Source organism: Conger conger, chromosome 5 (genome assembly GCF_963514075.1).
Source record: "Conger conger chromosome 5, fConCon1.1, whole genome shotgun sequence".
NCBI classification, from domain to species: domain Eukaryota; kingdom Metazoa; phylum Chordata; class Actinopteri; order Anguilliformes; family Congridae; genus Conger; species Conger conger.
The window spans coordinates 7,000,376-7,013,969 of NC_083764.1; the positions used below are offsets into that span (position 1 = coordinate 7,000,376).

The following is a 13,594-nucleotide window of genomic DNA, read 5'->3' on the forward strand; positions in this document are numbered from 1 at the left end:
AGCAATCATAAACGAAATGTGGAATATTTTGTAGTGATGCTGGCTGGTTCCTCGTACGGGGCCAGGTTTTGTACTCCTAAGTGCCTGAGTGTTTGATTTCCGCTCACATCGCATCTCAGGGTTTTACATTTCAATGCTCTGACTCCTTACATCTTGAGCTGCGAAGCAGCAGCATAGGCAACGCAGTCTCATATTCCGGAGGGCTTCTGCGATCGCACGCTTTGTCAGACGAGAACTGCAAACATGTCAGTTTCATGAGCAGAATATCCACCTTTGTGTGTAGAGATATGTGGTTATGAACGTCCCCTTGGGAATAAGGCCTATTCTGCATTTGATACGCAGTCAGAGATGTTTGAAGAACCAACCTGTGCAGGTAGATCATATTCCGGAGCGCTTCTGCGATCACACGCTTCGTCAGACAACCCTGGTGAAAAATCCAGCTTGAAATGACCAACTACCGGCTGTTTCAAAACATAGCTTGAGCTGGTCAAACCATGTTCAGTATGAAGCTGGTCTGAACTGGTCAACCAGCCAGTCTACCAGTCTCAAAAACCTAGCTTGTGCTGAAGCTGGTCTGAACTGGTCAACCAGCCAGTCTACCAGTCTCAAAACCTAGCTTGTGCTGTTTCTTTTCAGCAGGGAAGCAGACTGCAAACATGTCAGTTTCCTAAGAAAAGTATCCGCCGTTATGTGTAGATATGTGTTTATTATCTGCGTCCCGTATTCAGTCCGAGATATTGGGAGAGCCAACATTGCCTGCTGATGACTCCAGGCTGACAGATTCCCGGAGGAATAAAAAAACGCGCCCGTTGTGAAACGTATTCGATGAAGCGGACACCGTTCGTCTCCGTTTGGACGGGGAGACTGGAGACTTCACTCGACCTGCTGTTATTGCTGTGATGGGAGAGGGTCAGCCTGCTGTCCTGCGATTCCTCCCGGGCTCCGTTCCGTCTGTGTTCGCAGGCTGATGTCCTGGCGTACACGTGTCTGGATCTTAACGGAGCTGGCTCGGCGCTTTTTTTTTTTGGAGAGCAGCAGCGACGGAAAATCCTTGAACGGCGCCATGGCTTTGTGCCTCTGGGCCGCCCAACCGTGTGCCTGGTGATCTACCAACCTGCGGGCTTTCATCTCAGCCCCAGTGTGGCTCTCCTGATACTGCTCATTAACAGCTCAATCAGGTCTCTCACTGTTGAATGAGGTGTGGCTTTGTTTGGGCTGGAGTGAAAACCTACAGGACGGTAGATCCCCAGGAACAGGGTTGGGCAGCCCCGCTCTAGCTGTTGAATGAGGTGTGCTTTGTTTGGGCTGGAGTGAAAACCTACAGGATGGTGGATCTCCAGGAAAAGGGTTGGGCAGCCCTGCTCTAGCTGTTGAATGAGGTGTGCTTTGTTAGGGCTGGAGTGAAAACCTACAGGACGGTAGATCTCCAGGAACAGGGTTGGGCAGCCTTGCTCTAGCTGTTGAATGAGGTGTGCTTTGTTTGGGCTGGAGTAAAAACCTACAGGACGGTGGATCTCCAGGAACAGGGTTGGGCAGCCATCATCCACATTTGCCTCCTTATCTTAGAGGGGATAATCTGGTACACAAAGACCTGGCATGCACGATGGATGATTGCCAACATATCATTGAGCGCCCCCTGGAGGTTTGGAGTGGGATGGCATGGGAGATGGTGATGTCCTCATTGTGAATGCCCTTTCCGCAGCGCTGAATTCTGGGGCGAGGTTTTCCAGTTTGATGTGTTATTACTGAAAGAAAGGCCTCACCAGCTTCCACACTTTTCCTTTGGGGGGGAAAAGTACCCGTTTTACTTATATTGTTTCTGTTGCTTTTTAGAATACAGAATACAAAAAAATGAATGAAAATAGGCAAAGTAGTTTGCCGTCTCGTTGGGGCCCCGGGGGGAGACAATGACCGGGGTCTCATAGCGTGTCTTCAGACGGCTAATTTCTCTCAAAATCTCTAAAAAAATCTTATCATTTCAGCAGGGATTCAGCGTATCTCCATTTATTTTTCTTGTGTCACATTGACAGCTGAAAAAGGGCTTAGCTCGCTCCGCGGCATATCTCTGATGGCTTACGAGCCTTCCTCCCGATCTCCGGATAAATCTGCCGAACGGGGCGAAGGGGCTGTTCAAACGACGGCTTTTGAAATCGCCCGCGTTCTATTACCGTCTTTTACCTCCGTGGGGCGTCTGCGCGAATCCCCACTTACCGCGAGTCGCTATCGCGGGAAAAAAAAAGATTTCTATTTTTATTAACGTGTGTATTTATTTAGTTTAGTTTTTTTTTTTTTTTAACGCCCTTGGTCTTTTCAAAAAGTCATTCGGAAACGCCACCCTCCTAACGGGAGTGGCTGGGAGGGGGGTGGGCTAGCAGCAGGGGAAGAGATAGAAGGACATATTTTTGAAAAGAGGAAGAGGGAGACCGTGCGGGATGAAAATGGTGCCGTGCCCTCTGCCTGCTCCGCGCACACAGTCCTACAGAGAGACACAATAAATAAATGAAGGCACTTGGGTAGGCTTTTAATGGCTGCCAGCGTGGGTTTGGACTCCTCGTTCTCTAGAGGGAGAAAGAGTGAGAGAGAGAGAGAGATGGAGAGAGGGAGAGAGAGAGCGGGAGGGGGAGAGAGAAGAGGGAGCAAGAAAGAGAGCAGGTGAGAGAGAGAAGGAGGGGGAGCGAGAGAGAGAGAAGGAGGGAGAGAGAGAAGGAGAGAGGGACAGTGAGACAGCGAGAGAGTGGGAAGGAGGGAGAGAAGGAGAGAGGGAGAGAGAAAGAGAGCAGGAGGGAGAGAGAGAAGGAGAGAGGGAGAGAGAAAGAGAGCAGGAGGGAGAGAGAGAAGGAGAGAGGGACAGTGAGAAAGAGGGAGAGCGGGAAGGAGGGCGAGAAGGAGAGAGGGAGCGAGACAGAGAGAGCAGGAGGGAGAGAGAGAGAAGGAGAGAGGGACAGCGAGAAATAGAAAGAGAAGGGGATAACATCACACAGCTGTGCTCTCTCAGAGTAATATCCGAGGGTGTCGGGAAGATGGGAATATTATTTATTTATTAATATCCTCCTTTCTCAAATGTAATCAGGTCAGTTCAGTGCCGTGGTTCTCTCACAGTCGGCTGAACGCAAGTCGCCTCGGTTCGGTCGATGATTTCCAGAGCGGCCGGCGAGCACTTCGCCCGCTGCAGGAACGCGATCAGGCTTCCGAGGACGGCGAAAGCAGAGGACGGCATGCATATTCATCGGCGAGAGGAAAAAAATTTAATCATGTTTCCAGCCGGTGAATAATTAATGCTTTCATAAATAAAACAAATATGCCGGCAAAAACCCAAAACATTAAAAAAAAAAAAGAAGAAAAGTTTGAGAAACAATATTTTTAGGCCCTCAGGAAATCCACTGTGTGTCTCCTGTTGTTAGCAGTATTGTTAGCGTTCCAGCCCACCGACTTGAAGTGCGTTGCTCTCGCAGGTAATGTTTCAGCCACTATTTTCAGTCGAACCCGCCTTGTTTTTCTGTGTAAGCCCCCTTATTTAACGTATTGGCTGGCGGCGGTACAGTAATCATCCAGAAAAGGCCTCGAATTTGGGCAGTGACATTAAGCCGTGCCCCGCGGGGGGGCTTACGTTTCCAGACAACCTTTCCGGCCCCCGAAATGACTTCATTTTGGAGTTCATAATCGTGGATATTCATGCACCGCTAGGCACCCTAAAAATACCTTGAATTAATGGACCCCGGTGGTGCAGACACTGTGGGTTCAAATCAGGCCGAATCCGGGGGGGTTGCCGGTTCGATCCCCTGCCCGGGCTGTGTCGAAGTGTCCCTGAGCAATACAGCGAACCCCTAAATGCTCTTGACGAGCTGTTTGGTGCCTTGCATGGCAGCCAATTCCCGTTGGTGAGTGTGTGTTGGAATGGGTGAATGAGAAGCACCTATTGCACAGCGCTTTGGATAAAGGCGCTATATAAATGCCAACCATTTACCTGAAGCAGCTGACCTCCTGTCCTGGGTTAAAGTTAGGGAGTGTTCAGTGCTACCTGCTGTACAGTAGACAGTATTGCTCCAGGGGGGATTGTCCCCTGCTTAGTCTAACCAACTGTAAGTGGCTTGGGATAAAAGTGTCAGCTAAATGAATGTAATGTAATGTAATCTAATGTGTACACATTCCCCAGCTTACAGAGATCTGTATGCAGGGTGTGAAGAGGACAGTCAGGAGAACTGAAGTTTGTTTGATGGGTTTTAATTGGTGAGGAAGACTTCACAGGTTCACAGAAGATGAGGAGAGCTCTGACACATCTGTCCAGTCAGGAGCTCAGATTCATTTCTTCCACTCTCGAGCTCTACAGCTGGGAAGACTGAGGGTCACATTTAGACGCTAAAAATCTAAATGCACCGCGTCTCCTAATGCACTGCATCTGTTTTTTTACATTGAGATTAAATTAGCGCGGCTGGCTCGAGTGAAAATGAGAAGGGCTTCTCAAAACGCCTGGGTGGCTCGTGCTGAACCATTCTTATATTCCTCAAATACAACCCGTTCTGATAAAAAAAAAAGGAAATTTGGGCTGTATAAATATGCCATTTTAAATTAATTAAGGTAGTCAAGCTTTAAGAATGAGATTTAAATCAGGTTTCTCCTCACCTCTGGTATCTCCGGAAATAATTTATCGAGTCATTGGATCTGCGGTGACTCACGGTCTAATTGGAAACCTCTGTCAGTCGTCCAGGTATTTAAAGTACGAAAACTCCAGGAGCGGTCGCTCAGTCAGACGTAAGAGCAGGCCTATTTCTCCGGCGGCAGCTTATCGCCGGCCCCGACGTGTTCGAACAGCGACCTTGTGGGACGGACGAGGTTGGGGCCGGAGATTGGCACCGTAATTTTACAGATGGAGGAGAAAAATGGGAAATGTTGGCGAGGTATGAAATGCATTGTGGGATATCCTCAGCCTCAGGCAGGATTGGGGAGACGGGCATATTCTGCGTTTGGCTGAGACGAGGCGTGGTCAGGCTGATGAGGATGTGAGCGTTGGACGTGAGCCCAGTCACGGACATATGAATCTGAGATGGACACGATATCTGGGGCAGATTGACAAGCATTTTATGAACCATCTAAAGAGTAGGTTTTTTTTTACATTTTTTATTCCAATTCAGTGTTCTAGAACTGCATCGCATTCAATTGCCAGTACTGATTGTGACTTCAGCGTTAGAATGTTCAGTTAAGAACACTCTAATTGCATATTTGTGATGTCACACCTTAAAGGGTTGCCGTTAAGCGATTCAACCCTTATTGCTTTGCATCTTGACAAACAAGACTCCCAGCTGATCACCATTTTCTCTGCGCACCCATGAAGCACAACGCAGGCTGTTAATTTATGATAATTTCTCATCATTATCATTTATCACATTCTACATGCTGTAGATGTATGTACGTAATTGAATGCTAATGATATTATTTTTTGTAAATTATGAAACTGTTTTCCTGATGAAGGTAGATGAGTTTTCTCCTCTGTGAGGCGCAGAAAGGTCCACTTCCTGTGCCTTTGACCCTTAGACACTGTTGCACTGACAGGGTTTTTAAAGAGGTGGAATGATAAAGAGGTGACATGTCCCCTCAGTTTCCTCCGCATAGTCCCACTCTCTCTTCCCGACCTCTGCATGTCGGCCATTTTAGCACCCTGTGCTCAGATCATCTCCAGTCCAGCCAGCAATCCAGGTCTGTGTGAGTAATCCCAGAATTCCTCCCAGGTCTGTGTGAGTAATCCCAGAATTCCCCCCGGTCTGTGTGAGTAATCCCAGAATTCCCCCCGGTCTGTGTGAGTAATCCCAGAATTCCTCCCAGGTCTGTGTGAGTAATCCCAGAATTCCCCCCGGTCTGTGTGAGTAATCCCAGAATTCCTCCCAGGTCTGTGTGAGTAATCCCAGAATTCCCCCCGGTCTGTGTGAGTAATCCCAGAATTCCTCCCAGGTCTGTGTGAGTAATCCCAGAATTCCTCCCAGGTCTGTGTGAGTAATCCCAGAATTCCCCTGGGTCTGTGTGAGCAATCCCAGAATTCCTCCCAGGTCTGTGTGAGTAATCCCAGAATTCCTCCCAGGTCTGTGTGAGTAATCCCAGAATTCCCCTGGGTCTGTGAGCAATCCCAGAATTCCCCTGGGTCTGTGTGAGCAATCCCAGAATTCCTCCCAGGTCTGTGTGAGTAATCCCAGAATTCCTCCCAGGTCTGTGTGAGTAATCCCAGAATTCCCCCAGGTCTGTGTGAGTAATCCCAGAATTCCCCTGGGTCTGTGTGAGCAATCCCAGAATTCCCCTGGGTCTGTGTGTGCTCCCATTCGCCTTCATTCTAACAGTCTCCTTGCATCTGCTTTCACCTCCCTCTCACCCTCCGCGGTATTAAAAGCATATTCAGAACGTAATGAATAATGTCGACCTTTTATTGCCTGCACAGAGACGTACTATCAATAATGTATCACGAGGGAAGGAAATTGCACCGAGCCGCCAGAGTTAGGTTCTGAGCTCGTAACAATTATTGATGCTCTCCTGTACAAGTAGGTCACTTTACAGACATTCTCTGAAAAGAACGGGTTTAGAGTTAACTACGCAATTGATTAAAATCAAAGTGGTTCTGCCGTTTCTTCTGCACCGCCCATTTGGAAGGTAACTTTCCCCGCAAATATGACCCTGGAAAAAACACAGAGGACGCAAAAACACAGTTTTCAAACAATGCCGAATATTTATAGGCATTGGCAGACACTTTTTATTTTTATTTTTTAATCCAGGCCAAGCTAGAGCCCCGATGCGTTCCGGTACGTTCCGTGACCCATATAAAAAAATGTAAAAAAAAGTGGCGGGGTTGTTTTTTTCCGGGGCGGCTGAGGCTGAGCGTGTTTCCGCAGCGACGGGTGGGCGGACAGGGACGAGGTGGTGGAAGGGTACGAGCAGGAGGCGGAGGGCGGCATCACCATGAAGCTGCAGTCGGCTGAGGTCACCTCCTTCGACGACTACTTCCTGAAGCTGCGGCTGGACACCAACGCCCGGAACCCGTGGTTCGCCGAGTTCTGGCAGCACCGCTTCCAGTGCAGGATCCCCGGCCATCCCACGGAGAACCCCAACTACAGGAAAATCTGCTCAGGTAAGCGCAAAGATAGTGTTTAAGAAAAACGAAACAAAGAAACTGTGCGTAAACTGCAGCCATTGTCTGAAATCGTTAACTAGCCAGGCCTCGTTTGAGACCGTAAAAGCTGTAGGTGTTGTTATCTTGGTGTTGATGGGTTGCCTGGTGTTAGCACTACGAGGGGGACACATAACTGGCATAACTCTAGTTTAATTTCAGTTGTTGCAGACATTGGAATTATTTGCTCAATAATTTTTATTGTTGTTTTCTTTTTTGAAACCGTTCTCTCTTCTGGGCGAAAAAGGTGATATAGGTAAATGAAATTACCCAGCCTCGCTGGCATTAAGTCATTCATAGATTAATACACAGAAACTTCTTTCTCTAGATCACTTGAAACAATGCTCAACAAGCATGTTTTCCACTAAGTGTTTAAATACTGTACATATTTTTTAAATTCCCAAGGCATTTTAATTATGCATGACCCTAATTTTAATGTTTGATTTTCACATCATCACAGATTTCTGCTGTTTTTAGGGAAAGGTTTCCCAGTGGATGATAAGTACCTATATACATTTTATAAGTTAGAGACAGTAGATATGTGTATATGTCTATATAACACATGTGAAACATACAATAAAATAAATTGTGCTGTAACAGAGCGGGTAGACACGTGTGGTTATAGTTTGCTATTCTGTGACTTCTGTTGTTTCATCGCAAAGAACTGCGACAAGGTAAGAGCATGTTTCCTGTTAAATTAAAGAAATTGTTATCTCATAAGGCACTTCTTTGGCTTTGTACATAGAGGTCGACCTATGTAAATCCTTCAAGGCCAATACACTTTACAAAAAATGGCAATTAAAATGAAAGATTCTATAGGAAGCCTTACATTAATTTCAGATTTTTAGAAAGTATGATTACGATTAATATTCATATATAGTATTACACCAAATACTTGTGTCCAGGGGTTTTATATGCATATTAATCATGCAGAAATCTAGAGGTGCTCAGAAATGTGCCATAAAACACTGTAATGTTTTGGAAAGGAACCAAAGAAAATAAAAGTAACCTTCGTATCCAATGTGTCCAGAATATTTCTGCATTAACAATCAGGGAGATTAAGCAATCAGGGAAATGGTTTGCAATTTGAAAGAGAGAAATATGTGGTGTTAAATTTAATTAAAAATACTTTAAATTAAAACAAGGCATAAGGACAGTTGGTATCTATCAGCTTTGGAAAATATGCAGCAGTTAAACTTTCTTTTGCCCCAAAGTTAATATGCTCCAATCAGACTTTTTTTTTTTTTTTTTACCAGTAAATTAGGTTTTTCTATCTCAGTATTGTCTTTTTTATCTGTGCTCAAGCATGGCGCTAGTATATTTAATCTGTTCTCAGCAAACCAAAATGAAACGCTCCAACACAGCTACTTTCAAACATCCCCAGTTGTCCTCATTAAATCTTTACTGTGCTGCTAATCTACAGAAGTTAAAACTTCATTTTTTTATGCAGAAAACTTTATGCTTACTGAGGCTGAAGTGAATTAAAGATTCACCAAATTAACATCCAATTATTAGCTGAAAGTATACATTCACTGTGAAATATCAAAACGGAATTTATCAGCTAAATATTGTCTGCATGTAAAGTCTGGACATTATTGCACATTTCTGGATGAGGCTAATCAGAACCGCTACCCGCTACAGGCCTGGAAACGTACGTGGGTCGACCTCTAATATACAGCAGAGCTATCGGGTTGTTTTAGTGCATCGCAGTGATAGTCCAATTAGCCTGATTCGCTAATAAAAGCTGCTCCCGCCTCCTGATTGGACATTGCTTCATAGAGAATAGCCCAATAAGAGAAAGCCCCCCTGTCTGCTGTCTGTGGCCCTGGGGCCAGTGGTCTGGCTGGCTAGCGGACCTGCTGCACGTACACATTGACATCCGCACCGGGCATCGAGACCCACTCAGCAAGGATGGCATTTCAATGTGGTTGTATTGCAGTTCAGTGTTGGTAACAGGAGTTCTGGTTTTGCAGGAGAGCAACCTGCTGTTGTACAGGCACCAGGTTTGGTTGTTGATTGATTACACATGTTATAATAATAATATCTAATAATAATAATAATTCCTTGCATATATGTAGCGCTCTTCTTACCTGGCAATTGAAAGCACTTTACAGTGATGAGGGGGAAACTCATCTCCCACCTGTAGCACCCACCTGGGTGATGTAACGGCAGCCATTTTGCGCCAGAACGCTCACCGCACACTAGCCGGAGGTGGAGAGGGAGATCATTTTTAGGCAATTAAATCATGTTGTATTCGGGATTCCTTTCTGGGAGATACAGGAAGCCGGTTTTGTCTGTTCGCGAGTGGCTCTTTGACAAGCGTGTCACCGGGACCGCACGCGCACAAAGCAAAACGGAGACGAGAGGTGACATCGGCTTGCCGCACAGATTTAGGGACGTACCGCAAAGTGAGGCGATTGAATAGAGCCGCCTTTGTATTACAATGACTTGACAAACAACAAACTGATTGCTGTAGCGAGCTCAATGTCAACAAATGCACGAGTAACTGATTCGCGCACCCCCCTGAGTGGTTAGGGGAACAGCCGCGGTTTTGATGAATGAAGTGAGCGTATTCAGGCTTTAGCTGTCACAACTTGTTCTCAGTCAGCGTTCGATTGAGTACCACCTTGATGAGCCGAGCCATTCACTCCTTTAGCGGGGAAATTAATCTCCAGACAAAGAGCCGACACCCGCGCCGGGGTGAGACTCCCTCCGGGCCGGATGGATTTTCCTGTCGCCGTATCTGTCTCCAGGCAGCTTCTTTACACCCAGCGCAAAAAGCAGAATTCTCTCTTTTTTTCATTAAAGGCTTCAACTGTGCAGGGTTTTTTTATTCAATAACCAAGCTCAGCCATGGCAATCTGCGTGTTTGCAGAAACCGCAAAACTATTGACGCTTTGCCTGAATTTCGTCTTTCGAAAATGCGATGTTTCTGGGCGTGACGCGCCTTTCTGTGTGGGGAGGGCTGGGTGTGGCTACAAGGCCTGTGGGGTGGCTGGATGATTATTTGGGTGGTCCCTTGGTCGGTCAGTCAGTCATCTACATACATACCTTTATATACCAATATCTTATTCATTTTATTCGATTACGCTTTTGACTCCCCATCAAATTGACATTACATTAATGGCATTTGGCAGACGCTCTTATCTTATCAGAGCGACGTACAGTTGTTTAGACTAAGCAGGAGACAATCCTCCCCTGGAGCAATGCAGGGTTAAGGGCCTTGCCCAGGGGCCCAACGGCTGTGCGGATCTTATTGTGGGGTGATCGAACCACCGACCTTGCTGTTCCCAGTCATGTACCTTAACCACTATGCCACAGGCCGCCCTGGAATCAAATCAAAGTACGAGCATATGATTATTCGTGAATACCGTTTTCATTTTTTGACTGAGATCATGTCTAGCCCTAGACGTTTCTGCTGCTACAATACAATATACAGTAGTTCTCCCCTAGAATTGCTTCACCTCCTTGCTGACGTTAATAGACGAGTTGTTTGGCTGCACTCTGCTTCTGGCTGGCTGAACGTAGAGCGCTTGTTAAATGATAGAGTGTCCAGCGGCTGTCGCTGGCTCCTGCAGATTTGTGTTTTACATATATGCCCGCCAGGGGAAGGAAAGGAGGGGGAAATTGATTCCCCGTTTTCTTATTTTACCACGGACGTCCCCATCTGGAGCTGTCAGTCTGCGTTTCGCCGAGCGCAATTAATGACGCGACGCTGCCCTGCTTGGCGCTTCCTGTTTAGCGCTTCCTGTTTCGCCGCGACGCTGATATGCACGCTCAAATGGATGCCGGTCGTACATTACTGTCGACTCTACCGGTGGAACACAAGCTCTTTGGACACCCCATCATTTTCAGTGAGACGTGCCCATTGCATTGTGCTGTGAATGTTGCAGTTGGCTCCACTTAGCAGCCAATTCCCGACTCTCGGATATTCTAGGAGTTGACCAAAATTGGTCTTTTCGAGGAAGTGGTCCATTAAACATCCTGGCTTATTTGCTGCCTCTGATGGCCCTTTCTTTGTTTTAAATAAGCATTTCATCTATTAGATTTAGCACGTCACACTCGTGTATTAGGGGTGGTTGTATTGAGATAAATTACTTGCAAGCAGGCAATTCGCAATTGCTCTGTGGTTCATGCGATGAAGACGTATCCAGCACAATATAATTTGCACAGGTAGAGTCATTTAAATTCACCGCTTCAATACATCTAAGGGTGCATTGTAGCCTTCACTGTATGCGTGGCGTAATCAGGCTAACCCCTAACCCCCCCCAAAAAAATGGCGTTTTCGCAGGTAACGAAAGCCTGGAGGAGAACTACGTTCAGGACAGCAAGATGGGCTTCGTCATCAACGCCATCTACGCCATGGCCCACGGGCTGCACGACATGCACCAGGAGCTGTGCCCCGACTTCGTGGGCCTGTGCGAGGCCATGGACCCGGTGGACGGCAGCAAGCTGCTCGACTTCATCCTCAAGACCTCGTTCACCGGCGTGTCCGGGGAGGACGTCTACTTCGACGAGAACGGGGACTCCCCCGGCAGGTGAGGGCTCTCCGCGTGCGAGGACGCCGGCCGGGTGGCCGTTTGTGAGAGAGGGGGGGAGAAAGGAAACATTTAACTTTGACATTGAAATGGGTGCCAAAAACGAACTAATCTGTGTGAAATGAGAATCGATTTAAATGGCCAGGATTTTAGATTTTGGCACACCTAATTGTGTGATACAGGTGTGCCGTTTCATTTCTAATTAGCCAGTCTATTAAATATTTTTTGCCTATTTTGTACTACGCCTATTTGTTCTCACAATGGCCTATTTTGTACTAAGCCTATGTGTTCTCAGAATTGGCTGTTTTGTACTAAGCTGATGTGTTCTGACAATCATAGCAAAATGACGGTAAATAACCCAATCAAGCAATTGTGAAAATCCAGCAGTGTTTTGACAAATCACACATTGTTATTAAATTTGACATTATATCATGCCTCCAGGCAAAGCAATTACGTTATTAAACATTTGTTTTCGGAAACGAGCCGCGGCATTCTGGATGGGGCATGTCGATTCCTCGTTTGAGGATAATTTCACAGTTATAATTTTGGAAAATATTGTCATTCCTGCTGGAGGTAAGGAGTGAAGGAAAACAAACGGGGAGCCAAACGGCGCGGTTCGCCTTAGCTCTGGCGCGCCGGAGATTAATGCGTTCGGAGCGGAACGGATCGTCTGTGTCTCTCGGAGACGGTAGTCGTCTCCGGTTACATCCAGCTGTCAGAACCCCGCCGCGTCAGACCGCCTGACGGAGACGGGAATTGCCTTTCGTTCAGCACCGGCGGGATCTCCGTTTCCCCCCCCCCCCCCCCCCCCCTAACCGTCTCCCGCCGCGCCCTGCGCTCCTTCCCGTGACAGGTATGACATCATGAACCTGCAGTTTGTGGAGAGCGGTCAGTACGACTACATCAACGTGGGCTCCTGGCACGAGGGCGTGCTGAGCATCGACGACTATAAGATCCAGATGAACCACAGCGAGATGGTGCGGTCTGTTTGCAGCGAGCCCTGCACCAAGGGCCAGATCAAGGTACAGATAAATAACTGTGTATACACACACCATGTGCTTAGTGCCATTTTTAATACTTGGGTTCAATTTTTTTTTTTGGCCTACTTTTACTTTGAAACGTTTCTGTGGCCCTGTTCAAGACTACAAAATGCTACAAAAGCTAACTCTGGTGAAAGATAATGGATGCACCAACATTCATTAATTGGTTATTTAGCTGATGCTTTTATCCAAAAGCGACTTGCTGTTGATTTGACTAAGCAGGGGGACAATCCCCCCCTGGAGCAATGTGGGGTTAAGGACCTTGCTCAAGGGCCCAACAGCTGCACTGATCTTATTGTCGCAATACTGGGGCTTGCACCACCAACTTTCAAGGTCCCGGTCAAGCACCTTAACCACTAGGCTGACCCCCATCAAATGTATCCCAATTGATTATACAGTCAAAATGATTAAATGCGAGTACACAGGAAGATCATTCAGTGGCATGTCACCTCTGACAGTACTCCCAACTCTAACACAGAGAGTACACACTCACATGAACACTTTGAATTGATGTATCCCTGACAAATCCGCTGAGTGACACAAGTGCATAAATTATGGCAAACAATGGACCGTTCATCAATGCTGTATTGAAAGCTCTCGGTGACGCCGGGTGTTGCAGGCACCCGGAGAGATAAATAAGGACATGCTAGCGGCAGCGTCTCCCAGAACATAATAAATCTGGCACACGCAAGCGGGAACCCGGCACGCCGTCCCATCAGCCGGTGTGTCAGTCTCGTCTTGCTCAGCCAGCGTTTACAGACAGAACATCTGGTGACAGACGCTTACTTAAGAGAGATAAATACACACAGGCTGGATGGGCCGGCCATGCTAATTGCCTGCTTGGCTTTTACATGATGGGGAACGCCCCGTGC

General features: G+C 47.0%; 1 protein-coding gene across 1 annotated transcript in view; it reads left to right on the forward strand.

The window, feature by feature from the left end:
- Positions 1-13,594, forward strand: part of grm1a (glutamate receptor, metabotropic 1a) — a 58,196-nt gene that overhangs the window by 31,008 nt on the left and 13,594 nt on the right. Inside the window, exons 4-6 of the mRNA XM_061241586.1 lie at positions 6,870-7,105; positions 11,436-11,682; positions 12,536-12,704. Coding sequence (XP_061097570.1) covers positions 6,870-7,105; positions 11,436-11,682; positions 12,536-12,704 — 652 coding nt within the window. The remainder of the gene's footprint in view (positions 1-6,869; positions 7,106-11,435; positions 11,683-12,535; positions 12,705-13,594) is intronic.